Below are 27,886 nucleotides of genomic sequence, written 5' to 3'. Positions count from 1 at the left end.
GTTGCTGTGAATGTTCTTGCCTAAATGGTTGTTCCAATCATCTGTCACACGTGAAGCTGTTTTCCTCCCAAGAAAAGAATCAACTTGTTCCTGAGCATTGAGCTAGCACTTGCTTTGGGAAGAATGTCCCCCAAGCGGAGCAATTACCAGCAAATAAGTCATTTCTGAGTGGAGCTGCCACACTAGTGCAGAGGAGTTAATAATGCTCCCCTAAGGTGTGGGCGGCTCCCCTCACACAACAGTAATGTAATATCACAGGAGCCGAGCGGGATGGTTTTGTTAGTGCAGAATGTGCTTGTCAGCAGGGGAGGGCAGCAGCTATGCAGCAAGCGCAGATCACGTGACTGTTTATTCTCACTCCCTCTGAAAAGATCTTACAGAAGTGAGAGAGTTTAGCAGTACAGAGCCAAAAAGTCATGCACACTTAGACCTGCACAGCACTGAGGAGACGCTAACTCAGACTACACAATCCTGAGAAGCTCAGAGACCTGGCTCTCATGTCTCAGAGCGTGGAGGACCAGGTGAGGATACCACCTGGAGCTACTGGACTGTACAGAGCAATGCTGGTCAAATCAGGTAAGCACAGGTGTCTCTGGCAAAAGTCTCCCAGGTGCCCTCCCAGGCAGAACCAGAAATTTGATGAACTTGAAATTTCCATTTGACCTTCTGCCTGCTCTTCCCCTGCGTTGGCTTTGACAATAGCAAAGGTGAAGTATTTTATGAACCCTCCTGGATCTGTGCTGTCTCTGAGTTTCCCTAATAGGAATACTCTGCAGCACATCTGTGTTTATTTAAGGGACTATTTTACAGCTTGTTTTAAGTCCTGTAACTCTTTTGAGATCTCTTTCCTTTAAACCTTCTGTAGTTCATAGGCTTCTTCTGCCTCTCCTAACGGACCCATAGGCTGCTGGGTATACTGTGAGCAACCCTGTGCTGTAATTCAAATGTTCTGTTTGGAAGGGAATTATGCTGGAAAAATGTGTGCTAATGAAATCTCTGCTGTTTAACTTGGGAGATTTTTCTCTGTGTTCTTTTAAATATCTTTGGGCTACCTAAAAACGTTTTCTGGTGATTGGGACAATGGGATCTTTTTATCATGAGTATGCCAAAAGCAGAGAGCAAATATGTGATGATATATTAGTAGTGAATGTCGGATTTCTAGGCATCTGTCACTTCTTAACAAAAATAACTAAGCTGGCAGTAATTAGCAATATGTACGTTAGAGAGAGAATTCTTCTATGCCCATGAAAAATTTCAATAGTAATGATACAAAACCCTGCAGTCACATTATGGTTTTGACCACTGCCATAGAATACCATGGCATGTTTTTATAAGTGTGGAGCGAAAGGCATTTCACTGAGACAGCTTGTTAATTGTTAATCAAGGCAGGAATCCAAGGACTGTCATGTGCATTTAACTGTCACAATCTGAGAAATTTTAAACTCAATTGTTAACTAATTTACCAGATTTCACCTGCTGCCACCACAGCAGGGATTTGGCTGCCAGGATAACTTTATAAGCAGTTTCAAGCTTAGCTGAAACACAGTCAAATTTGCATGAATTGTAAACACCTTATAACTTGGTTTGTTGAAAAATAAGCCAGTGTTTGTTTCACTTGGAAGATTTGGTGATTACCTGTTCTGTTCATTCCCTCTGGGGCACCTGGCATTGGACACTGTCAGCAGCCAGGACACTGGGCTAAATGGATCTTTGGTTTGACCCAGTGTGGCCGTTCTTATGTTCTTGAGAAATTAGCTAGTGAGCAGGATTGGAGCAGTCCCAGATGTCACGTCCAACCTTTTTGGATTTGAACACCTTTTGAAGGTATCTATACTGGCAGCTTATGTTCTCAGTAGACAATGCTAGCAGCTGGTTCTCAGTAGGCACTGGACCATGCTAAGTTACACCAGTGTAAATCTAGAGGGACTCCATTATTTTTGAGTTTCTTTGAACTTAATATGCAACAGTGTAGGTGACAGCAGAATTTGTCCCCATATTTTCAAGAATGGCACTAAGAGTTGTGAGGGGTGGGTACATGGGAATATTAGTGAGTACCAGCACCTAGATGCCATGAGAGAGTGTGTTACTCCTTGCACAGCTGTTTGGGGACATAGCAGGGTGAGTCTCTTTCTCAGTAACACTGGTGTAAATCCAGAGTAATGCCACTGACTATTTACAGATCCAAAATGGCAGGCTGTAGGAGGGGCTGGATGGCTCAGGAGCTTGGCAATGTGCTGTAGAGTCTTTGCCCTTCACAACAGGTTGCTGGATCAATCTAGCTGAGATCAGTGGTAACCCAAAGATGTTACCAACTGAGAGCTGTTGACCTACATGGAAGTGAAGGGTGTGGTGTCCTGCCCGTGGATGGGCACCCACCTCCCAAAGCTGACACTTCTGGGGACCCTCCGGAAAGCTCACGCTACTGCTGTCTGTGCTGCACTTGCTCTGTGGGTGAACAGAGATCTCCATTCCCCAGGGCTGTCAGCCTGGTACCCTTCACCAGCACGAAATTCATAGAACAATATATCAGGTTAGAGAGATTTGACAGAGCGCGGTACAAAATATGTTGCAGGAAACAGGCCTGCACTGGCACTAGGGAAGGACTAGGCAACCCAGCCTTCTTTTCAGTCTCTAATTTATGAATACATCGCCGTGGGGCCACCATGTCAGAGCTAATAAGTAAGACAGGGAAGCCACCAGCCCTGTGCTGAGAGGGACACTCTGAAATGTGCCCTGTATGTTCTTTATCCCTGAACCCGGCATCAGGAACACAGTTCAAAATCCAGGTGACAATAGGTACTGTGGCCGCTGTATAAAAACATGAGCAGATACTGCTGTCAAGGTTTCTTTGCTTTCCCCCAGCAACAGTTTGTACCACAAAAGGCCATTTTCTTCCACCCTTATTCATGGTGAGAAGAACCTTATTCTGCGAGCAGTCCCTAGAGAGATTGCCTTTGCCAAGAGATGAGCTTAATAAACTAGTGGAGAACAGTTTCTTTCCACACCCAGAGTGACATATCGCACAGAGATTCACACACTGCACCTGGTCTGAAATCACATGGATCTTAACTGTAAAAAAACCGAACCTTTCCTTCCCATAAAAACCAACTTACTGCATTAGTAATGCCATCCGTGTTTTCTTTCTCCTCCTGACATTGTGCCCTTTGTTCTTTGTTTTGTCCCTGAATTTTAGTCTTGATCAAGACTTAGAGAACCTGCAATGTGTGCATTTGCCGCTCTCATTCAGAGAGTTAGGAATCATTTCCCAGGGTGATCACATCAGGTTACAGTTCCCTATTGCATTATAATGACCAGAATTAGGCTTGGTTAATTATTTAAAACTATAGATTAAACATGGACAAAGGATTTTTGCCTTCTTTTTGGAGCATGCCCTGTTGCTCCTCAGAGATGTGACTGCCCAACCCAAGGGTGAGTGATGAGGAGGGGAATGTCTGCCAGGTCTGTAGTTATACCCTGGTACCCCTGCCTGGCATGCAGACATGCACAGCAAATTCCAGAAGCTGCCTAAGCACTAAGAACCCAGACAGTTCAGAAAATCATAATGATGATGCCAATGATGTTCTGACAGTTATGATAATTAGCATCTGCCAATCATAGGGCTTTCTGTTAGTCTAATTGCAATGTCCATCACCACTGCAGACACTAAGCTAATATAAGGTATCACTACAAAAGTTTTTTTTCTCCTGCTGATAATAGCCGACCTTAATCGATTAGTATCATTATAGCTGGTATGGCAACACCCATTTGTACATGTTCTCTGTGTATATATATCTTCCTACTGTATTTTCCACTGCATGCATCTGATGAAGTGGGTTTTAGCCCATGAAAGTTTATGCCCAAATAAATTAGTCTCTTAGGTGCCATAAGCTAATGTAAGGGAATCAAGTTGTTTTGTCCCCAAAATGATCTTTGTTAATAAAGAGACTCAACATGGTTACTGCTCTGAATCATGTACTGTAAATTTTGATCCTTTAAAAGCATCTGTCTAAGGGATTTCTAAACACCACTGAATCGCTGGTAGATTCTAGGATACATTCACTTTTGATCATATAAACAAGACAGCTCTGCATTGGGCTCTTTTCTTAATCTACTGAACAAAACTTTCCAAATCAGTTCATTTTCCTGGGGTTTGGAGAATTCAAGAGGATCGGGCCAGGTCAGCATTCAAAATGCTTCTGATTTGGAAGCTAGGTTCTTATTAATTTCATGCAAGACACATATTCCCACTGGCTAAAGAATACTAGCTGTGCTGCTCATAACTGTGACAAAACAGGGACCAGTATGTGGCGGCTTTATTGGTCTGTGTCTTCAGAGTAATGTCCAGGAGGAACTGTGTCTGGAGCAAGTAGATTGTGTCTCTCTGGTCAGGATCCTTTCGCAAATCTAACTCTGCTCTGTAAACATGTAGGGGCAGATCCTGGCATAGCATCACTGACTTCAGAGGAGCTGTGACAATTTCCTCTGTAGAACTGCCCAAAGACCTTACTATGGGAATTATAAAGCAAGGAGAACTCTAGCAAACAGAAACTCATGACAGATTAACGTTTCCTTTGTGTTTGTGGAACAAAAGTCAAAACAAATATCTGTCCCTTTCCCACAGCATCAGATTATACCAAAGTCATTGTGCGTGTCAGCAATGTTGGGAAACAGAACAACCGATCTCTGGATTCCCTTGATATGGTTGGAAACGTTACCTAAGGCTGCTCCAGAGATCTGAGACATGTGACCGTTACTTGTGCAGCGTGGGTCAAAGGGACTGTAGAAGGATTCAAAACTCCCTTGACTTCTCCAGTGTAACCTCAGGCTAAAAGCATAACAAAGAGGCTCCTGTTGATTTGTTACTGTAGCTTTTATGTCTTTGTATGACTTTCAGTACGGGATGTTGGGATACAGAACAGCCTACACCTCAATATGTCCAATCTTCTCCCTTTTCAGTAAAGTAGCAAAAGAATCATCTAAATAACTGCAGGGTTATGATATAAATTCCAAAGAGGCAAGAAATTCAAACTGAAGGATAATCATAGAATCGTAGAGTCATAGGACTGGAAGGGACCTTGAGAAGTCATCTAGTCCAGTCCCCTGCCCTCATGGCAGGACTAAGTATTATCTAGACCATCCCTGACAGATGTTTGTCTAACCTGCTCCTAAAAATCTCCAAGGATAGAGATTCCACAACCTCCCTAGGCCATTTATTCCAGTGCTTAACCACCCTGACAGTTAGGAAGTTTTTCCTAATGTCCAACCTAAACTCCCTTGCTGCAATTTAAGCCCATTGCTTCTTGTCCTATCCTCAGAGGTTAAGAAGAACAATTTTTCTCCCTTCTTCTTGTAACAACCTTTTATGTACTTGGAAACTGCTATCATGTCCCCTCTCAGTCTTCTCTTTTCCAGACTAAACAAGCCCAATTTTTTCAATCTTCCCTCATAGGTCGTGTTTTCTAGACCTTTAATCATTTTTGTTGCTCTTCTCTGGACTTTCTCCAATTTATCCACATCTTTCTTGAAATGCGGTGCCCAGAACTGGACACAATACTCCAGCTGAGGTCTAATCAGCGCAGAGTAGAGCGGAAGAATTACTCCTCGTGTCTTGCTTACAATTCATTTGCCTTAATTCATTCTTTAGGACATGCATATGGCATAATATGTAGTGTCATCACACCACATCTCGCACCATATATAGAGCCAGACTCAAAGTCCACTGCAGTCAGTGGAAATTCCCCCATTGATTACAATCACCTTCAGATCAGATCCAGAGATTGCCTTCCCGCACTGATCTGAGACCCCCTCCAAATTGCCTCAGTGGACTAGTGCCAGTTGCGTTGTCAAGGACCTGCAGGAAGCAGAAGTTCTGGGTCTTGCTGTTTGAAATGCACACAGTAAAACTTCTGGAAAGTACGTCTTTTCTTCAGAAAATGTGCAGGGTTTTTAAAGTTCCTAATTCATCACAAAGGCTCTTTTGAAACTATAGTCTTATGCTTTGTCCTGGCATCTCCCTGGGAACCTTTATGTTATACAGTGATAAGGTGGAACTTCTAGCACTTAGTGTGTGGATTTTGAGATATCAGGTGGCTCCTTCAGTCAACAGGGACTCTTTCCATTAAGATTTAGGGATTTGTAATAGGTGGATACTGAAATACGAGCCTGTAACAGGGCCCTTGTGGTCCATGGTATTGTCAATGTGGATGCCATTTATTTTTATGTGATACTGAAGGCGCTCTAGGTTCATGCCTTAAATTTCCTTGTGGAATTCGGACTGACCAGCTGCAAGTGAGCATTTGCAGCCATCTCTCTTCTAAACAAACAAACTGCAAACTGTTAGCTACGTTTTTGAACAGTCACATCCACGTTTAGAGACATGAAGGCCCCAAGAGGTGCCTGCACTTCTACGTGTGCCGCCGTAGGCACACACAAAAACCCTTGACTTGCCCATGCAACAAAGAATAGCGTGGGGCACGTAGACACGGGTACATGCGCTCCAGCCTACCTTAAAGTGCTTAACTTTAAGCATGTGCTTAACTCCCATTTGTTTCATTAGTGAAGAGTGATGCGGCAGGCAGAGTGGCAGGAAAGAGATCTGTATTCAGCATGCACAGAGGCCAGTTTTATATTCGGGGACCCCTCTGTTTGTCTGGTAGCTGCCTTGCCCATCTTGCACTCCTGAGCCCCTGGTGACTGTTAGGGGGCTTATTCCTTCACCCTCCTACTTCCCTGGTCCTTCTCGCATGAACAGAGAGCAACAATCCCCGAAGTCCAAAGGCGCCAACAAGTCGATGTTTATTGGGGTGAACTTCCAGCCAGCATGATTCCAGTTTCCTTCCTCAGTGTCCCCCTTCCCAGCTCTGATACCACAAAGCCTTGCCTGTGGCCCGGTTCCTGTTCCCATCCCGTTCCCATTCCCCCTTTAGCAAAACATGATCCCAATTCCCCCATCCTCTGTTCCCATTTCCCCCACCCCTTTCTGATTGACTGCAGACTATATAGTAAAACCTGAGTTTTGCTTAGCTAGACCTTAACCAATCACTTTACTGAAATGTAACTAACCAATCCTAACATACTGTAACATGGTTATTTAACCAATTATATCCCACCACCTTCATTGGTTTACACCCAACAAAATTAATTATACAGCGACAGAAACAATCACAGAACCAGACAGAGACCATGCAAATCAACATACAAAACAATACAGAAGTGAGGATTTCATAACCACATCTATACAGACATAAGAGTTTTCCAGCTGTGTCTGTTGATAAGTGAGTTCTTGCCAGACAGGATGCTATCAAACTAAGTTTCCTTTTGCATCTTCTAGGCTCTTCTCTTTCTCTGGAGGTGATAGAATATCAGGACAGGATTGTATTCCTAACAGCCCAATAGCACCTTATTTCAATGGGACTAGTTTGGAATGTGAGGATGTGACCATACACTTCCCAGCATATGGCTGCCTAACTACATCTTAGCTGACGGCCTTAGCCTGTCACAGTAAGAGAAGGCCATTCCACAGACCGTGATTTTGATTCTTTCTTTTATACCTCTGTAACTAGCTAAGTGATAAGAATACACCTACATTCTTAAAGTCGAGGCCTTTGCAGACAGGCCTGAATATCTATATCCTAACATCAGAGGGGTAGCCGTGTTAGTCTGGTTCTGTAGAAGCAGCAAAGAATCCTGTGGCACCTTATAGACTAACAGACGTTTTGTAGCATGAGCTTTCGTGGGTGAATACCCCTTGCATCCGAAGAAGTGGGTATTCACCCACGAAAGCTCATGCTACAAAACGTCTGTTAGTCTATAAGGTGCCACAGGATTCTTTGCTGCTTCTATATCCTAACAGTGACAGACCAAACCGGGTCCCTTCTGAAACTGGACCTTCTTCCTCCATCTCCACGCGTTGTAGTGCACCTTTGACTTCAGTGTTCAAGTCAGGTGTGTGCTTTGCTGAATTGGGGCCTCTGGAGGTGCAACTGTCAAATTCCAGCCTCCAGCACAAACTGTACAGCTATAGGTATATCACTAAGTTCTGATTCTTGTTTAAGCCGGGGTGAATTTTGGCAGCCGGGTTATAGACTCCTTAAAATCAGGGAGCACTGCTGACACATCTGATGCAGCCCTAACTGTGGCAATGTGAATGATGACATTGTTCCATTTCACCCAAATGCCCAATGTCATTTCTGTGGCACAGACATTTGCTGGTGGTGCCCAGTCAAGGCCTGCCAGCACTACTGCAAACTGTGGTACTAGCTTGAAAGAAAGAGCTTCATTTGAGCAGCTCGCCAGGTTAGCCAACGTCAGCCCTTTGGTGTATGAATACAGACTTAGCTGAGATTTCTCAAACTCTTTCCACGCTCTGGCCATGTTAGAGCCAGATTTCCACGGGTTGGGGAACTGTACATTTGTAGCCGTTTGGCAAAGCATCACACTCCAAACATCTTTGGGAGCAGAAGGCATTCAGAATGCTGCAGAATTTTCCATCCACCCAGTGAATTTTAAATGGCCTTTGCCAGATCCTTTTTTCCCTCTGTGCAACAAAGGAGACTGAACTTCTAAATGAATTAGCAAGTGCAATGGTATCACAGTACAAGAAAAGGCCAAGTCAGCTATTTCTAATTGTAACAAAGGTGGGTTTTTTAAAGCTAACAGCAAGTTCTTTGTGTGTCTTTGAATATAGCCTTAAATATCTGCTTCATACTTAATTTCCTCCCTGCCTTAACCTATCTGTTATTCAAAAGATATTAAAGCTGTTGCTATTTTTCTAAACATCTCTCCCAGATCCCATCAAAAATTGCTCCATACAGATGTTTTTTTAATATAATTTCTGCAGGATGCAGCATTTGGGGGTTTGGGTTTTTTTGTTTGGTTGGTTGGTTGGTTTTTTTTAAGTTTAGCAGATCCAGAGTTATAAAAGGAGTTGGCTTGGGCACTGGAACCTTGGTGCAAGTTTGAGTTGCCATGGAGACCTGTTGTGTTTAATATTTGTGCTTTGGCAGATAAAACGCTGATTGAGTTTAGAACACCACTGTGATGGCAAATTCTTGGAAATGACGATAAACTCATCAGTGCTGCAACTGAGCATATTGAGTGCGTAATATAGGTTATTTCATAGTGTCAGAGCAACAACAAAATCATTCCAACTAGCTGTGAAAAGCCACATTGCAATACAGTATACTGAGTTGTGGCTTTTAGATGACTCATGCAATGCATATTCTCCCACTACACTATAAAAGTGTTGATACTACACCAACCCAGTTCAGTAGCCACCATCGCTAATTTGCTATTTTGCCATTACTGTACTGAGATTTGTTCTTTTTGATTACAATAAAATACAGACAGGATATGCAAATAAGCAATGGGTTACTTCCTAGAGCTGTATTCATAAATCACCATTCAGGAAAACACTCTCTTCAGCCAGTGATTTTAAGAGCCCTGAACAGCCACATTTATACCTAAGCTTCTGGAATCTTGGTCAAGTTTTGACTTTCTGGCCAATCTCCAGCAGGAACAGGGTTTCCTAGAATTATGGACATTAATGCTCCCTCCATGTGCGTCCTGACCCCAACCCCAGAATCATGCTTCAGGCCTCTAGTTTTGCACTGGTGCCCTATGTCCCAATCACCTATAAACAGAGAGAAAGAGGAGGAGGAGGAAAAGCGTTTTATTGATATAATTTGGCCTGAAGCAATCACATAACATATAGAAGTATGAACTAATGAACTACAACGCACATTCAGTCCTCCCTGAAAATCCAGCAGCAGTATTTCAAGAACCTGTAAGAGGGATAATAGACGTTTGTTTGCTTCCCTTGACTATTTTCTAGACCAAGTATACAGCACCCCCTGTAATTGAGCTAGGATTATTGTATTTAACAGATACCACCTGTTGTAGATATTTTCTAACTTTCATCTAAGCCCCCTTTTTCAGTTGTTCCTAGTTTATTTTAAAAACTCCTTTTGGGGCTGAAATTTTCCATGCTTGGTCTCTGCTCAAAGGTGAACTTTTTCAGAAAGATTGAGTGAAATCATTTTGCAATTATTCAGTCATGAACAAAAACCTTTTCTTCAGATGTTCTAGCCAGAAAATTAGTACTCAGATAACTCAACCATCGGAAACTAGGAATTGCAAACTTGGCTTGTTTTGTAGATCTCACTGAAGCTTAAAAATCAAAGTGCTCTGAAGAGGAAAAGCTCAATAGCGTTAAAGTTATACCTTTCAAAAGTCAGCACTTTTTAAATGTGTGCATTAGAATTTTTCCACACATTTTTATGAAAACATATAAATTATTTATAATGGTATATTTCCATGTTAAGGGGGCATTTGTTAAGGTCATCCCAGTTAAGGTTGCATTAGTCAAGGATGCCCCAGTTGGCAACACGAATCATTGAAACATCTGTGAAATTATTTTGTTCAAATAGTGATTGATTTTTAAGTGTCAATGAGATCAACCAAACCAGCTAACTTTGACATTTCTAGCTTCAGCCCTTCTTAAATTTTCTAAGTTGGAATAAAAGCAGCAGACTAGCAGACACCCAGTTAATGGAATCCACTCGTTAGCGAAGCCAGCAGAGCTTGTGAGCGTCGCTGGTTGAGAGTTCTATATCAACAATATTGCAAGGTTGGCCAAGAAAGGATTTCTAAAGGGCTGCTGACTTCGGAAGGCCTCAGTGAAGGATAGTGCTGCTTCAGCCACGAAGCCTAAGAGTCTGTGGAGCTCATAAACACTGCCAGGGAATTGTTGGCCTATTATGTGTATTATGATAAGCAAGATGAGGGGAGGGGCTATTGTTCTATTTGTCAAACACAGAGCGAGAGGCAGTCTCTGCCCTGGAGAGCAACAATCAAAATAGAGAAGCCAAAGAAAGGGTGGAGGGAAGGGACCTACCATACAAGTAGAGTGAACAATGGGACAGCTTGTAAATCCCGTGCGGAGTGGGGGAAGGTTGTGCATGGGTTGGTTTCCTGTTTTCCTTTTGGGGGGGGTTGTTCAGACTGTCAGGGAGGGGGCAGGCAGCCAAGCAGCAAAAGGGAAAGAATTTCAGAGTAAAATCTATAAAAAGCAGTTAGGCGCCGAGTCCTCAGGTCTCCCCAGTACAGCTCTGGTCCGGGAGTGCTGGGGCAGAGCCTCAGCCCAGAAATAAAGCTTCTGAAGCTTAATAGCCCTGAGCTGCTTTCTTTCTTTGCTTTTGTTTTTAGTAATTTCCCCCCCCCCCCATCCCTTTTGTCTTTTAGAAACCTGCTGGACCCAGCCTCACGCTGTAACCACTGAGTGATGACTTTCACTTCCCTTTAGAGGGGAGCTAAGCCACTTAACATTCCTTGAGCTTATTCTCATGCACCCAGACCGGCACCCAAGGCAGCTAGAGCCCTTTAATCACAGCACCCCAAGTCTCTGCCAGGTATGGGGATATATGGTCCTGTGGTCATGGTGCAAGGCCATAAAATGATCCATTTGTCCAAGACGGGGCATTTCCAGAGTGAATCCTTTCTCGTTAGAGACGAGTAGAAGGACCCCAAATATATTCTCTGTGACGTGTATCTCCTGTCTCGTAGGGAAATGACATCAGTGTGACCCAAAGAGCAGAAGCAAATGAGATACAGGGATGGGCTCCACAGCTCGATTCACCCTCTGAGTTTGGGTTTCCTCCCCAGTCCAGAAAATATAACTTAGCCCTGAAAGAGAGCAATGCTAGTGTCTGTGGGACCAGCCCCCAGGGGAAGAGAGAGCATCATGCCACTCCAGAAGCCATCACTCCTGCCTGGGTAGTATTCAGAATAAGAACATAAGAATGGTCAGACTGGGTCACACCAATGGTCCATCTAGCCCAGTATCCTGTTATATGTTCTTCTAGGCAGCAGGTTTAAAACAAACAAAAGGAATTTTTTTTTCACACAACACACAGTCAACCTGTGGAACTCCTTGCCAGGGGATGTTGTGAAGGCCAAGAGTATAACAGAGTTAAAAAAAGAACTAGATAAGTTCATGGAGGACAGGTCCATTTATGGCTATTAGCCAGGATGGGCAGGAAGGTGTCCCTAGCCTCTGTTTGCCAGAAGCTGGGAATGGGCGACAGGGAATGGATCGCTGGATGATTCCCTGTTCTGTTCATTCCCTCTGGGGCACCTGGCACTGGCCACTGTTGGAGGACAGGATACTGGGCTAGATGGACCTTTGGTCTGACCCAGTCTGGTCGTTCTTATGTTCTTATGGTTATGTTCTTCTGTTCTGTCTTCCGACAGTGGCGAATTCCAGGTGCTTCATGGGGAGTGTACAGAACAGGGCAGTTGGAATGATCCACTCTGTCTTCCTCTCCTGGCAGTCAGAGATTTAGGGTCAGCCTGAGCATAGGGTTGAATCCTTGACCAGCTTGGCTAATAGCCATTGATGGACCTATCCCCCATTAACTTATCTAGTTCTTTTTTTAACCCAGTTATACTTTGGCCATCACAATATCCCCTGGCAATAAGTTCCACAGGTTGACTGTGGGCTGTGTCAAAAAGTACTTCCTCTTGTTTGTATTAAACCTGATACCTATTCATTTCATTGGGTGACCCCTGTTTTTCGTATTGTGGGAAAGGTTAAATAACACGTCTCTATTCACTTTTCCACTCCATTCATGATTTCATAGACCGCTATCATATACTCCCTTAGCAGTCCAAGCTAAACAGCCCTAATCTTTTTAGTTTCTGCTCGTACATAAGCCATTCCATACCCTGGATCATCTTTGCTGCCCTTCTCTGAACCTTTTCCGGTTCTGTTATATCCTTTTCGAGATGGGACAACCAGAACAGGACATGGTATTCAAAGTTTGGCGCACCATGGATTTATATGGAGGCAATATGATATTTTCTGTCTTATTTTCTATCCTTTTCTTAATGGTTCCCAACATTCTGTTTGCTTTTTTGACACCGCTGCACATGGAGTGGATGTTTCCAGAGAACCATCATCCACAATGACTCTAAAATCTCTTCCTTGAATGGTAACAGCTCATTTGGAACTCAGAGTTTAAATCCCAGAATGGGACTGATAGAGGACGCTTAGATCCCGCCTTAGTCAGAGGGAGGGCCAGGTTCATATGGGGCCTGGCAGGAGGAGAGGATGAAAACAGAAGATTGGGAAGGTCTGCACAAAACTACCTTCATTCCAAGCAGCGCTGCCATTGAGGAGTTGTAGTGAGGATCATTCCATCCAACTGTAGGTTTCTTCTTTTCTAAATCTAGTGTTTGAAAGCACATTCAGTGCCCCCAGCAAAAGGTGATTGACAGTGTGTTCCATAGCACACATCAGGCTGGGACTGAAAACAGCCTAAGCTGGGAATGGCTTGGCTATTAAAGTGTGTCTGGAACAGACACACGCACGCAGAGCAGCAGGAAGAGCCTGGGCCTTTGCTTCTTTGCCCAGGCCAGATGGGGGCCTCCCGCACTTTGGTGACCCTTGCAAACATGCAGTTCTGTCTCCAGAACACCGGGCCTCTGACGGGCCCCGAAACAGCCAGAAACAATTAGCCACTGATGCTGTAATGTCAGTCAGAGACAGCAGCCTGGGGGGACTGCACGGCTGAAAGACCTCAGTCTGTGGTGGGTGCAGGGATATTAATTCAGTATAGATCTTGGCAATTAGACAGAGACCTGACATTTTAGCTACGTCTTGCTTCATGGGTCTCAAAGGCAGCGTCTATCAAACTAACAAGTATGCATGCAAGTCTGGGGAGCTACAATTTTCCTGATGTGGCAGAGTTTCAGACGATGCATTTGCAGTTACCTAACACTCCAGAGAAGCCATGCTTTTCAAACACCAGCTTGTGCTTTTCCAAAGCATTCTACCCATCCATGTTTTAAGGGGAGGCAATCAGTGCTCCACATTGGGCTGGCCAGAATGGTCATTAACCCCCTCCTGTAAAATGCAGAGGTGGACCAAAAAGGAGACTAGCTTCGGGTCCTCAAGTCTGGTGGGGATTTTAGCTCTGGACAGGGCTGACTCTACCATTTTTGCTGCCCCAAGCAAAAAAAAAAAAAAATCCACCCGGACTGTGCCGCCCCAAGAATGGCCGGAATGCCACCCCTTCGCATGTGCCGCCCGAGGCACGTGCTTCCTCCGCTGGGGCCTGGAGCCGGCCCTGGCTCTGGACTGCATTGTAACAACCAATGTTTGGGGCAGTACTTGGGCTCAGATAAAAGGTTCTGGTTTGGGCCCCTTGCTAATAAAATATGTGTAAAACTCGATAGGAATGAAACTATAACTATGCCAAACCCACTGATGTTGTCCATCAAAACCTAGATCTATACAAACAGACAAGATAAGGAGGGAGAAATGTCACCTAAGCTCCTCCCCTAAGTAGAAGAAAAGTCTGTGTCCTGTAACGTCTGGCCAGGCTGGGTATTCAGGGTCACACACAGGGTGACCAGACAGCAAATGTGAAACATCGGGACGGGGGTGGGGAGTAATAGGAGCCTATATAAGAAAAAGACCCAAAAATTGTGACTGTCCCTTTAAAATCAGGACATCTGGTCATCCTAGTCACACACGATGGTGCAAATACTAGATATCTGTGTATTGCTCATTAAGCAGAACTTCCCCGTTGCTTTTGAAACAGGTGATGTGATAAAGGCTCACTGTTTTTTTCTTGAACGAGGCATCCTGCGTGCTAGACACAGAACAAAACCTAAGTGAAGCAAGAAGTTGCTATAGAAACTTCCTTTATATTGCTACCAGAGTAAATATTTGCTTAAAAGTTACCTAACTTGTTGGCATGCCTGTTTCAAGTACTGCAGATCTGCAGTGACTTTGACTGTGGTCTGAAATGCAAAATTTAAGGCAAGAGTCTCCTTTAAGATCTGCTCAGCAGTGAGACCTGCACAGGTCAGGCTGCAGAATATGCAGCGGCGGCTCCAGGCACCAGCGCTCCAAGTGCGTGCCTGGGGCGGCAAGCCGTGGGGGGGGTGCCCTGGCGGTCCCTGAGAGGGCGGCAGTCAGGCAGCCTTCAGCGGCTTGCCGGCAGGAGGTCTGCCGGTCCCACGGATTCGGCGGCAATTCGGCAGCGGGTATGCCGAAGCCGCGGGACCGGTGGACCTCCCACAGGCAAGCCGCCAAATCCACGGGACCGGGAACCTCCCGCAGGCAAGCCGCCGAAGGCAGCCTGACTGCCATGCTTCGGGCGGCAAAAAAAGCTAGAGGCGCCCCTGAGAATAGGCACTCTGTGCCTCTGGGCCTAAGCATTACCTTGGACCGGTAAACATTTAACAAAGGGACCTCCTCCTTTCGCCACTCCTATCCCTAGGTGTGTTAACCCTGTTCCTTTAAAAGGAAATGGCTTTCCCCCTCTTATTCCCCACTTCCTCTTCAGTTTGAGGTCTTGGTTCCCATTTCACCCCAATTTCTCCCCTGTTTGACTTGCACGCTGCTGAGAGACAGTGTAATAGCAGGAGGTGAGCCCGTGAATCTGCTGCAGAGAAAGCTGGCGTAGCCATTTCCTGGCATCCAGGGCTTTAGAAATCTCATGGTTCCTGACTCTAGAGCTTGATTATGCCCAGCTGGACTCTGCATTGGTATGAATGGAAACATTAGGGGCCCAGTCCCGCACCGGGGTAGGTCTGCACAGCTCCATGTTTGATGGGGCTTTGCAGATTAAACCAGCTGATGATTTGGGCCTAAACCAGGGCTGGTTTACGTGCTGCAAAACCAAAACCGGTGGTGGCTGGGAACCTGGCCCCCTGCTACCCAAACCTCACCCCACCGGGTAGGGCATGGCTGGAAGGGTTTGGGTTTGGCCCATTTCTAACTTACATGGTCAATGGTCATTTAGCCATCGAGGCAAGCAGGAGTAGGGCCCCATATCTGCCATGCAGCCTCTCTCCCTGTACGTCTCATGGAGACAGCCCCAAGAGCCCCACGCCACTCTCTGGTCTCTCTGGCTCAGGTAGATGCACCGGCCACCTGACCGGCTCTGGGAGCTCTCCAGGCAGGCGGCCAATCCACCCCAGGGCTTTTCAGCCACAATACTCTGTTCCTTTCTCTGGAAGAACAAAGTGAAGGCAGCTCCTCTCAAGGACTGAAATGTTACATGAGGCTTCTCAGGCTAATAACAAAGGCTGTGCCTTCTCCCTCAGAGCCGCATGAATGCCAGGTGTCTCTGTGCCTCCAGTTTCACCCCGGAATACAAAAGGGAACTGCCACTCAGGCAGAAAGGTGAGAGAATTACGACAAGGCCAGGAAATGCGGGTGTCAGGTTGTCATCTGGGTTCGAAGCCTTTTGCTTTGGTCTTCTCTCTTGTGTTCTTTCCAAGCTAGACAGGAGGAGCACTTTCCAGGCGGGCCTTCCAGTTCTGTTTGTAAATGATTCTGAGATGGGTCCCATGAAAAACTTCCGTCCTCTGCTTGTCTGGCACAAAGACAAGGAGCTTCAGTCTGAGGTACGGACAAGGCACCCAGAGCTCCCCCCTGCTGCTCCATCAGCAGGCTTCAGCCTGCCCTGTGGGACCCCCTGTACCCAGGAGAGGCCGTTCAGGCTCCAGGGCTATCCTGTCTTCACCTCTCTCTGAAGCTGCCCTCCGGGGTGCCAAGCGGTACAGTGGCTTCTCTGAGTCTCCTGCCTGCTAGGAAATGGACTGAGGCCTCCACTCCTTTCACAGCTCTGCGTCGGTGGGGAGAAAACTGCCACACGCGGAGCCCAAACCAAGCGCCCTCCAATGTCCATGGCCTGCCCCAGATCTACGCCCGCTGGCCTTTTCCCCCCTGAAAAGTGCCTTCCCTAGAAAGCCTCAAACATCTAGACAAGAGGAAAGGGAACGTATGTGAACAGCAGCCAATGGCCTGTGCAGGTGCTGGTAGGGTTACCAACTTTCTAATCGCAGAAAACCGAACACACTGGCCCCGCCCCGGCCCTGAGGCCCCACCCCCACTCACTACATCCCCCCTCCCTCAGTGGCTCGCTCTCCCGCACCCTCACTCACTTTCACTGGGCTGGGGCAGGGGCTTGGGGTGCGGGAGGGGGTGAGGACTCTAACTGAGGGTGCAGGCTCTGGGGTGAGGCTGGGGCTGAGGGGTTTGGGATGCAGGAGGGGGCTCCACCCTGGGGGGTGGGGGATGAGGGATTTGGGGTGCAGGAGGGGGCTCCAGCCTGGGGGGTGGGGGCTGAGGGATTTGGGGTGCAGGAGGGGGCTCCAGCCTGGGGGTGGGGGCTGAGGGGTTTGGGATGCAGGAGGGGGCTCCGGGCTGGGGGTGGGGACTGAGGGATAAGGGGTGCGGGAGGGGGTCAGGACTCTAACTGAGGGTGCAGGCTCTGGGGTGGGGCTGGGGATGAGGGGTTTGGGATGCAGGAGGGGGCTCCGGGCTGGGGGTGGGGGCTGAGGGATAAGGGGTGCGGGAGGGGGTCAGGACTCTAACTGAGGGTGCAGGCTCTGGGGTGGGGCTGGGGATGAGGGGTTTGGGATGCAGGAGGGGGCTCCGGGCTGGGGGTGGGGGCTGAGGGATTTGGGGTGCAGGAGGGGGCTCCAGCCTGGGGGTGGGGGCTGAGGGATTTGGGGTGCAGGAGGGGGCTCCAGCCTGGGGGTGGGGGCTGAGGGATTTGGGGTGCAGGAGGGGGCTCCGGGCTGGGGGTGGGGGCTGAGGGGTTTGGGGTGCAGGAGGGGGCTCCAGCCTGGGGGTGGGGGCTGAGGGGTTTGGGGTGCAGGAGGGGGCTCCAGCCTGGGGGTGGGGGCTGAGGGATTTGGGGTGCAGGAGGGGGTTCTGGGTTTGGTGGGGCTCGGGGTTGGGCAGGTTTACCTCAGGCAGCTCCTGGTCAGTGGCACAGCGGGGCTAAGGCAGGCTCATGGCCTGCCCTGACTCTGCGCTGAACCCCAGAAGCTGCTCTCGCCCGCAGGCACCACCCCCCCCACCTCCCACTGGCTGCAGTTACAAGGGACCAGATCCCACTGACATATGACTGAACCTTGCAAAAACAGGCCCAGTGCTGCAGAGAGGGAGCTTGGGTTACAACACAAACCCGCTACATGATGATACCAAGCAGGCGAATAGCCTTATGGCTTTGATATTAGTTACCTGCAGGCCTGAAAACATTGGCTGAGCTCCACTAGAGGCATTTCAGGTCATTTGGCCATAGGTGCCCGGCTGGTAGAGTGCAATGGAAGAGATGCCTGGGTCCTGAACTCACAGGTAAGCCCTGAGTCGTGTTTTAGGGAACACGGGCACTTTTCTTTCTATTCTCCACCCTGAACTGTCAGGCAAAGGTCGCATGAAGATTTACATAAGAATGGCCAGACTGAGTCAGACTAAAGGTTCATCTAGCCCAGTGTCCTGTCGTCTGTCCGGGAGGCTCCACCAGTGGCCTAGGTAGGAGTGGAAATTTGGGTGGGCCCTGACTTTTGGGTGGAGAGGCAATGATGGCCTGTGCTAGCTCACGCCCTGTTCCTAGCCCCGGTTCACAACTCTTGGGGTTTTGGTATTTTCTCCCCTAGCTTTCTCGTCCTTCCCCTTGTTTCCTCTGGAAAAGGGAAGAAACAAAACAAATTAAACCCAAAAATAGCCTGACCAATTTCCCCCCCCCCCCTCCACTTCTGCAAATCACTGGGCTCCACTGATTTTCACCAGCTGAGGATCTGGCCCTAGAAGTATATGAATCAGCCAGGCATCTGTCACTGAACGGCTGCACCCAGCCATCTTTCACATCTGCCAATAGTAATGTATGATTCTAATGGAAAATAATTTGGTATAAGAAATCATTGGCCCAGGATTCCAGCAGCCTTTAAATGTGTACTGAACTTTTCACCCCAATTACGCTGATGTAATGGGTTGTGATTTGTTTTTCTTCATTCCCAGAGTGCTGAGGCTCTAGCCACATTAACATGCAATGGGAAACTGTTCAGAACTGAGTCATTTTCCTCAGCAGTATTTGTTCTTACACTATTTTATTTGCTAGCAACCCACTTTAAGTTTGGTGAACACTTACTGACTGTGGAAGAAGCGCCCTAGCCAGCCTTGTTCCATTGATTGGGATTTCAAATGGATTTTATAGGTGAGAAGAGAAAGATGTTGCAAAACAACAGTTTGCCCTACTGTTCCCCGGACCCAAATGTAAAAGAGAGACAGTTCCTGATGTGGTGCTGCCTGCATGCACCTGCTTCCTGAGGTTACGCTGCACTGATTTGTAAATATCCAAACTGTACAGGCATGTGGTTGTGAGTGAGTGATTAAGAGTGAATTCCTCTTTACAGGCCACTTCAATTCCTGCGTGCATGCAGCCTTTATGCAGCCTGGCACAACCGTCGTCAGCCTGGCTGTGCACCGCACTAAAAGACACTTGAAAGTTCGCGTACTTAATCTCTCAGTCTGTGGTTTTTGGTCATTTTGTATAAATTTTAAAGAAAAAAACAGCATTACTGAACCTTGGACAACATCAGCAGACTTGTTTGACATCCAAAATACTGTCAATTACAACATCACAAGCACATGTTCTGACATATTAACGTGTGCAAAAGTGTTATATGTGTGAACTGTAATATTGACGCTGTGGGGCACAGGGTTGGGTACAAAGCAGTAGACCAATAGGAGATCACTGAAAGTTGAAGATTTCATACAATTTGTCACCATTTCTTTGGAGCAGTTTATGGAGTCACGTCCTGTCGTCATGGGGCCACCTGGATCTGAGCACGTTAGGGTCTGGATGCACTAGCAGTAATGTGCAAAGCAGCTGCACCGCACAGGAGTATCTGGGCCAGTGTTTGTCTTTTGTTTTATTATGACCTATTCATTGTCATAAACTATTACAGCATAGTGACTTTCATTAATCAATCAAGTATCAGTGGGGTAGCCATATTAGTCTGGATCTGTAAAAAGCATCAGAGAGTCCTGTGGCACCTTATAGACTAACAGACGTATTGGAGCATGAGCTTTCGTGGGTGAATACCCACTTCGTCAGACGCATATCAAAATAGATTTCCATTCCATACGGCTAAATGCAGTGCCTTGCAGCGTGTCATGTGTCTGACGAAGTGGGTATTCACCCACGAAAGCTCATGCTCCAATACGTCTGTTAGTCTATAAGGTGCCACAGGACTCTTTGTTGCATTAATCAATCAGTTATCATTAAATGCTGTAGCCAGTGAACTAAGCAGCTGGCACTGTTTAACAAGTGGACTAATTCATTTGTATAAAATTCACACTATCATGGGGATTTTCCAAATAGCATGTTTTTTTGCATGGGTACATATATGCACACCCATGCACACCCACACACACCAAGCCGCACGCGCGCACACACACACACACACACACACACACACACTTAGATTATAGTATCAGAGGGGTAGCCGTGTTAGTCTGGATCTGTAAAAGCAGCAAAGAATCCTGTGGCACCTTAAAGACTAACAGACATTTTGGAGCTACTCTTTGCTACTTAGATTATAAGCTCTTTGGGGAAGGGACCCTCTTTTTGTTGTGTTTATACAGCACCAAGCATCCTGGCAGGGCCGGCTCCAGACCCCAGTGCGCCAAGCGCGCGCTTGGGGCGGCATTTTGCCGGGAGGGCGGCAGGCGGCTCCGGCGGACCTTCCGCGGTCATGCCTGCGGGAGGTCCACCGGAGCCGCTCGTCCCGCTGGTCCCACGGCTCCGGTGGACCTCCCGCAGAAATGCCTGCGGGAGGTCCACCAGAGCCGCGGGACCAGCGGACCCTCCGCAGGCATGTCTGCAAGAGGTCCCCCGGAGCCGCGGGACCGGCAACCGCCAGAGCGCGCCCCGCGGCGCGCCGCCCTGCTTGGGGCGGCGGAATTCCTAGAGCCGCTCCTGCATCCTGGCCCTTCACTGGGGGCTACCTGGGGCTACTAAAAAACCCGTACATCAACTAAAACACACACACATGATGGGGTGGGGTGAAAGGAAGGTGTATCTGTTGGATTTTGACCTCAAATTCAATGTGTTCCTGTTAATACTGAGCCTTCTCTTTTCTCTTCCAGCGTCTATGTATTCGGAAATACAGAGGGAGCGACCTGAGGTTAGGAATTTCATGTCTCACCCAGACTACATAGATGGAAACCCGGATCTCATCAAACCTAAGAAGCTACTAAATCCTGTAAAAGCCTCGAAAAGCCACCAAGAGCTCCACAGAGAGCTGCTTATGAACCACAAAAGGTGAGGCAAAGATGCAAACGCCTGTTTAGCTGCCTTTGCATGGGCTGGACGAGAGAGACTGGTTTCTGGTGTCACATCAACTCAGGAGTGACTCCTCAGAAAGCCGCAGGCTGGGTTTTTGTGGTAAATCTCTTTACTGTTATGCACAAATAGCAAAAGGTGTGAAACAGGCTACGGTGGGAGGCAGCGTCTCTCTGCCATGCTGTGACCCAGATTGTAAACAAATCGCTCGGTCATTCGGAAAAACTAGGGAGTTCCTAAATGCCGGGCCTGCTTTTCAGAGCTGCAGAGCGCTCACCAGCCACTCCAACGGAAGGCAGTGGGAGCTGCAGGTGCTAAGCACCTCCGAGAATCAGATCGCTCAGCAAGCCGAACCCTTCGAGTCTTGTCTTGTGTCCCACAAACATCTCCCCCTCCTGTCTTACTCCCCCTGCCCACCAGGCAATGCCATGATTTACAGCCCTTCTTGCTCTTGGAGTGTTTGGTGTGGATTTTGTGCTGGGGAGCGGTGCTACTTTGAGAGCCCTGGAAGGTGGCCTGCTCTGTTTATTGACAGCACAGATCATATCAGTGCAAGATCCTGCGCACTGGGAAAATGCTGACACCTGGTTCCCTACAAGCAGACTGCTGCTAGGTTAAAGCCTGAGCTAGCATTCATGGGCCTGATTCTCCAGTGTGTTATTTCAGTTTAACCGTGTTGTAACCAATGGAGTTACAGCAGTGTAAAGCTGGAATGTGGCAATAGAGAATCAGGCCCAACAGTGCATCAGCCCTCCCGCACTAACATCGAACGTGATGATTTCAAAAGCAGCTGGGTAAAAGCACGTTTGCTACAGAGCCCTTTGAGCAAGGAGCGAATTCTACTGATTGTCAGTGGGATGTTTCCTAACCGTCTGAACTGTTTGCAAATCTGACGTAATCACATAATAATAATAATATCCATTTGCTCGGCTAGTTATAAACAGCAGCGAGACTGATTGAAAGTGACGGCAGTAATCATAAGAGACAAATCAAGGTATTTAATCGGCTAACGATCAAGCCCTTCGAAAGCAAATTGGCGTCATTGATATTGACACAACCTGGACTTGGACTTGACTCTGACATTACAGGTGATAGTGTGGACTTGGACAGGTCACCAGCGCACACCGCGCTGGGAGCAGAGCAGAGAATGCACTTCGTTAAGCTAAACTTTTCACAGATCAATGCAAAGGTGAGCTGCAATTTGATGGTAGAGCTCTGGGCCTGCTGCCTTATGTTACTTCCACTTAGCCCACTAGATGTCACCAGAATGCAGCCTATACGACCACGAGCTCGCTCACTCTTTTGAGAACCTCAGACATCTTTTCTTTAAACTCCAATTCGGTTTCTCAAAACTTCAGTTGTCCCCGTTCCCGCCCTCCCACCGCTCCACCCGCACCAGGCCTTGTGGAGTCTAAGGCCACGTCTACATTACCCGCCGGATTGGCAGATAGTAATCAATCTATCGGGGATCAATTTATCACGTCTCGTCTAGACACGATAAATCGATCCCCAAATCGACGCCCGTACTCCACCTCGGCAGGAGGAGTAAGCGGAGTCGACGGGGGCGCCGTGGCAGTCGACTTGCTGCCATGAGGACGGCCAGGTAAGTCGAACTAAGATACTTCGACTTCAGCTACGCGAATAGTGTAGCTGAAGTTGTGTATCGTAGATCGACCCTCCCCCCCAGTGTAGACCAGCCCTAAGAGCTGAAAAGGGACCAAGAAAATCCTTATTCCAGAAGAATGCATAACACCCTGTATCTTACAAAATGTGCCTCAGATCTGCAGTTTAATAGGTACACAATGCGTTAACACACAGGCGAAAGCTCCGGACACATCTCATTTCCAGTGAGCCCATCAGGTCGCCTACCTCGGCTGCTCGGACCCGCACTGCTGTATTATCCCAAGGATGAAACTGCCTCAGTTATTGACAGAAACGTCTGCGTTCAGCAGAAGGGGCCTTTTATTTTGGCCAAAAGGCCCATACGCATCACTATGTTAGCTCCATCTCTAAAATCAGCAGAGCCATAAAGCGAGTGGCGGAGCACCTAGACAGACACGGCGAGGAAAAAAACTGCAGGGCTAATTGCTGTCACTCACTCCCCCTGCTGGTAAAAACGAAAAAACTCAGGCACTTAAACAGCCCCATAACGTTACACATGATTACGGCTACGTTTTAGTCACAGGTATTTTTCGTAAAAGTCATGGACAGGTCACGGGCAGTCAACAAAAATTCACGGCCCGTGACCTGTCCATGACTTGGACTATACACTCCTGACTAAATCTTGGGGGTTCTAAGGCAGGGGGTGGCCTGGGGGTGCCACGGGTGCTCTGGGGCAGGGAGTGGCTTGGGAGCACTATGGATGATCTAGGGGGGGACCGGGGACACCTCAGATGCTCTGGGGGGGCAGCGCTTGGCCCAGGACCCCCGCAGGTGCTGGGGGGGATGGGCGGCGGTGCCCGGCCCGGGACCCCCACAGGTGCTGGGGAGAGGGGGGGCTGCTGCTGGGATGGGGGGCACAGTGGCAGAGACCTCCGCTTGTGCTGCTGGGGGACAAAGGGGGCGGTGGCCCGAGACTGCCTCAGCAGCAGCCGGTGCAGCTGGCCCAGGGGCTGCCTGAGATATTTGGACAGGCCCAGAGCCAGCTGCACCGGCCACCGCAGAATTCACGAAGGTCCCAGAAAGTCACAGAATCCGTAACCTTCATGACAGACTCACAGCCTTACACATGATCCTGTTTTAGAATTAGCTACAAATTAATGAGAAAGGACACTCCAGCCTGTCCCACTTCCCCCAACTCACAGAACGTGACGGTGGCAATGGACCAGGGGCACCAGGTCTGGCGAGCGTTCTATGCCCAGGACTCCCAGCCACTCACTGCAAACAGCACACATTTCCCAGCATGCCCTGCACTCCAGTATGCACCGCTGCATGTTACACGTCCCCTATTAATGCATTAATGGGTTAACAGCAGATACAAATCCCAGCCAATAAACTTCATTAACCTATAGCTAAAGTGTAAAATCTTCATCATGTCATTTGAACGTTGCTTGGGTTTTGCATGTAGTTTCGGGGAGTGGATAAGCTCCACCCCAGGAATAAGTGAGTTTCCATTTTATTTACCGTGATGTAGTTCAATTTTGGCACCAGGCCTTGCATCACTATTCAGCTGGGTGAGGAAGGGCCATTTAGAACCTCATCCAACGCCCACTGAAACGGTTGGGAGTCTCTCAATGGGCTTTGGCTCAGGTCTTTAATGTTCCTATTTGGATCTGAAGACTGGGCCCCAGCTCTCTGAACCAGCAGGCTCCACACATGTCTAATGGCAGTGAGATTCTGGGCTGAAGGCAGAAAGGGCTCCAGCTCAGAGATATTCTGTGTTCTGTTCACAGAGGCTTGAGCGTGGAGAGCAAGCCAGAGCTCCAGCGAGTGCTTGAGCACCGACGGCGAAATCAGCTGCTCAGGCAGAAAAAGGAAGAAGAAGAGGCAAAGAAATTGCAGTCTCCATTTGAACAAGAGCTCCTGAAGCGACAGCAGAGGCTGGATCAGGTAGAAACTGAATTTTAAATCAGTCCCATTGTTATATGAAGTGCCCCACACAAGGGCTGGAAGGTGCTTAAAATGGAGCCAAGTCCAAAGAGCGGGTTTGCTGAGCCCTGGCCTTAGTCCTACCCCGAGTGCGAGGCGGTGGTGCTGTGGAACTACGGTGGCTGAGTAGTGGCCCTCCAAAGCATCCTGTCCCCAGTGGGCAGCCTCTGGCCAAACACCCCCCAGAGACGGATGGAAATTGTTGACATCACATTTTTTCACCAGAAAATGCCAATCACTCAAAACCAAAACCTTCCCCGGGAAAGTATTGGGATGGGCAAAGCTTCTGCTGGGAAGGTTTCTTGGGTCCAGGATGGAATTTCTGGCCAAACTCAGAGAGAGGGAGACCCACCCAGGAATATCCAGTAATCCAGCGGTTAGGTTATTACCGAGGCCATGTGGAGCCAGGTTCCGGTCCTTGCTCTGCCTGATGCAGCCTCTCACATCCCAGGTGCAGGCCCTAACCACTGGGGTATTGGCTAGGCTCTGTCTCTCTCGCTCTCAATTTCTGGGTGTAAAATTTTGAAAAGTCTCAGTCTGTTCTGCTGTAGAACGAAACCTAATGGCAACACTGTGACATTTGTCACAAAACAGTACGTTTGTTTGCCAGCCAGGCCTGCTCTGCAGCGTTCCATACACCTGTGCCTGGCAGGAACCGGGTCCTCCCTTCAGACCTGCTGCCAGCCTGGGCGACTGAGTGAAATTCATTCTGATTTTGCTGTCTAGCTTCTCAAACTACATACAATTGAAATCTTCAGCTGCTCCAGATCTAATAACTAAATTAAAATAATAGTTTATAATTATCCATTGTTTATTTATGTAGGGACAGATGTGCTAGCCTTACTCACATTAAGTAGGACCTTACTCTGTAAATAGCTCCACTGAAACCAACAGGACTAATAGCAGAACAAGATGCTACTCAGTGTGAATAAGAGCTACAGAATCCGGCCAATAGTAATTAAGTATGAAACCTGCAGCAGTGTAGTGAATGGATTGCACTTCTGTTCTCTAGCATACAAATAACATTCACTGTTCTTTCATCTAGCTGGAGAGAGGACAAGAGAAGCATGAAGAACATGCACCAGAATTTATTAAAGTAAAAGAGAACTTAAGAAGAACATCAACGCTAACTGGGGAAGAGAAAGTAGTGTAGCATCTGCCAAACCTAAATGGAGGAACATGTCAAGCTGGCGCTAATACCTACACACTGACATCGTTGTATGTGGTGGACATTTACAGCCATGTCCTTGGGGCTACTTACTGTTACTAATGCTTGCTCCAGTAGAAATGCATAAAAGGCCTTTCCTGTCCAGGACAGGGTATTTAAATGGTAACGCTGCGGTATTTACCAGTAGAAGTACACACATGAGGAGATGTGAGGCAGATGATGTCATTCTCCCCTCAACTTGGGGGTTCATGCTAACATCCATCCCTATTAACTCTTGGTTAACCCCTTGAGATACAGCATATGCTCAAGACAGAGGCATTTATGGAGTGACAGCTCTCCAACAGGTTTGGGAGACCCTCCTAAGTAATCATACCAGATGCTCTCAGACTGTGTGGCTGCTGATACTGAACTCTACAAGATAGCAGCTGTAGCTTGGGAGGGCTTCCTGGAAACCTGCAGGTGACACCTTAGAGGGATGATCTTGCATATTGCTGGGAATGGCCTCGGTGACGCGCAGGGGCCAGCTGGGAGAGCCTTAGAGAAGCTATGTGTCCTCGCAGTACTCCCCTGTTTAGCTACTGTGAGAAACTCAAGTCCTGTATCTGCGTGTTACTGAGTCAGCCTTGCCAAACAGGATGGGACAGCTCTTTCCTGGTGTCGATCCTGCACTTACACTGAAAATCTGTTAACGAACTAGGACGTAGCTACATAGCAGGTAGCACATTGGGCTGCACCACAGAGGCCACCCGGGGTTTAAGGCTAATGTTAGACACTTAAACCAAAGACTGGGAGTTCTGAGCATTAGTGGTAACCAAACTGCACCCTGCGCAGCCAGCCGGTCCCTTTGGACCAGAGACGCTCAGATCGAGAGAGTCAGAGTGGCAGACTCATTGACTCTTCTCTCCAGATTGTTGGGCTTTGGGTCCCCGCCCACCTGCTAGGCACCTGTTATTTTAACAGCTCTGAAAAGCGCGTTCCTGGTGCATTGCTTGAGAGCTGGTGTAGGCAGGGTGGAGGGGGTCAGTATAAAGCCCCTCAGACCTAGCAGCTGCTCGACTTAGTGCTACAGCATAGCTGGGACCTGCACCAGTTTTTGTGACTGAGGAGCAGATGTGGATCACTGCACAATCCTTGGTCATGCTCCATTGTTAGCCTTCTCCCCTGGAGGCCTGCTAAGGGGGGAGCGGCCACGCTCATTTGCCATGAATGCAGAGTATCTTCTAGTGTTCATGGTGGCAGAGGCCAGCGTGTGTTGCCATGGAAGGTGGCGCCTTTGCTGTCAGAACTCCCACACTCCTAACAAACTTCAGGTCCCCCCATGCCTGAACTTTGGGGACGTTCCGATCTGGAGCAAAATTCTCTGGCTCGGGCCCATCTTGGCTTCTTACCGTTAAAATGTGAGAGTAAAATAACCTTTTGGCTGCCTTTGGATGCCGACTGTCTGATTGCAGCAGTCAGCGGATATGGCCTGTGACAAAGGCATCAGATGATTAAACAATATCCACTGTGTGAGCCCCAGCGGATTCACATGCAAAGTCAATGAGCTCTGGGGATTCATCACATCTTTCTTAAAAAGTTAAAGCAGCCCCACAAACACAGTGTCTGGTCTCCCCACGCTCTGTTAGTTCAAGAGACTGTTGCTCATTCTGGCAGCAAGTGTTTGTTTCCAAAATCTGTTGCCTCTGGTCAGCATAGAGCCAATTCAATAGCTACTCCATCCTGTCTGCTAAATGCAGCTTTTCAGTTAGCTTGTTGGGCAATCAGGGTGTTCTGGTTTTTTAAAGAGAAATTTCTCACCAACACAAAAGGGGAGCAGTTGGGACCATTTTACACACGGCTGTGAAGAACAGTGTGTTACACCTGCTAAGTAGCATCAACTGAACTAACACTGAGTCCTGTGGCACCTTATAGACTAACAGACGTACTGGAGCATGAGCTTTCGTGGGTGAATCCCCACTTCGTCAGATGCAGGTAGGTG

The 27,886-nt window shown here is 47.8% G+C and overlaps 1 protein-coding gene across 1 annotated transcript; it reads left to right on the top strand.

Moving 5' to 3' along the window:
* The first annotated feature begins 316 nt into the window (after positions 1 to 316).
* On the top strand, positions 317 to 27,886 carry FAM107A (family with sequence similarity 107 member A). The gene is made up of 4 exons (XM_045025511.1): positions 317 to 576; positions 20,957 to 21,131; positions 24,545 to 24,701; positions 25,786 to 27,886. Exons 1-4 carry the CDS (start codon positions 498 to 500, stop codon positions 25,891 to 25,893), a joined length of 519 nt encoding a protein of 172 aa, XP_044881446.1. The 5' UTR covers positions 317 to 497; the 3' UTR covers positions 25,894 to 27,886.

The sequence above is a fragment of the Mauremys mutica genome, chromosome 7 (genome assembly GCF_020497125.1).
Source record: "Mauremys mutica isolate MM-2020 ecotype Southern chromosome 7, ASM2049712v1, whole genome shotgun sequence".
Taxonomy (NCBI): Eukaryota; Metazoa; Chordata; order Testudines; family Geoemydidae; genus Mauremys; species Mauremys mutica.
This window is presented reverse-complemented; position numbering and strand designations above follow the sequence as displayed.

Bases quoted from the DNA above. Each gene is read 5' to 3' on its own strand.
- FAM107A (XM_045025511.1), top strand. From the start codon at position 498: ATGTCTCAGAGCGTGGAGGACCAGGTGAGGATACCACCTGGAGCTACT. The intron at 21,132-24,544 runs GTGAGGCAAAGA...TTCTGTTCACAG, and splicing joins CTGCTTATGAACCACAAAAG to AGGCTTGAGCGTGGAGAGCA. The intron at 24,702-25,785 runs GTAGAAACTGAA...TCTTTCATCTAG, and splicing joins GACAGCAGAGGCTGGATCAG to CTGGAGAGAGGACAAGAGAA.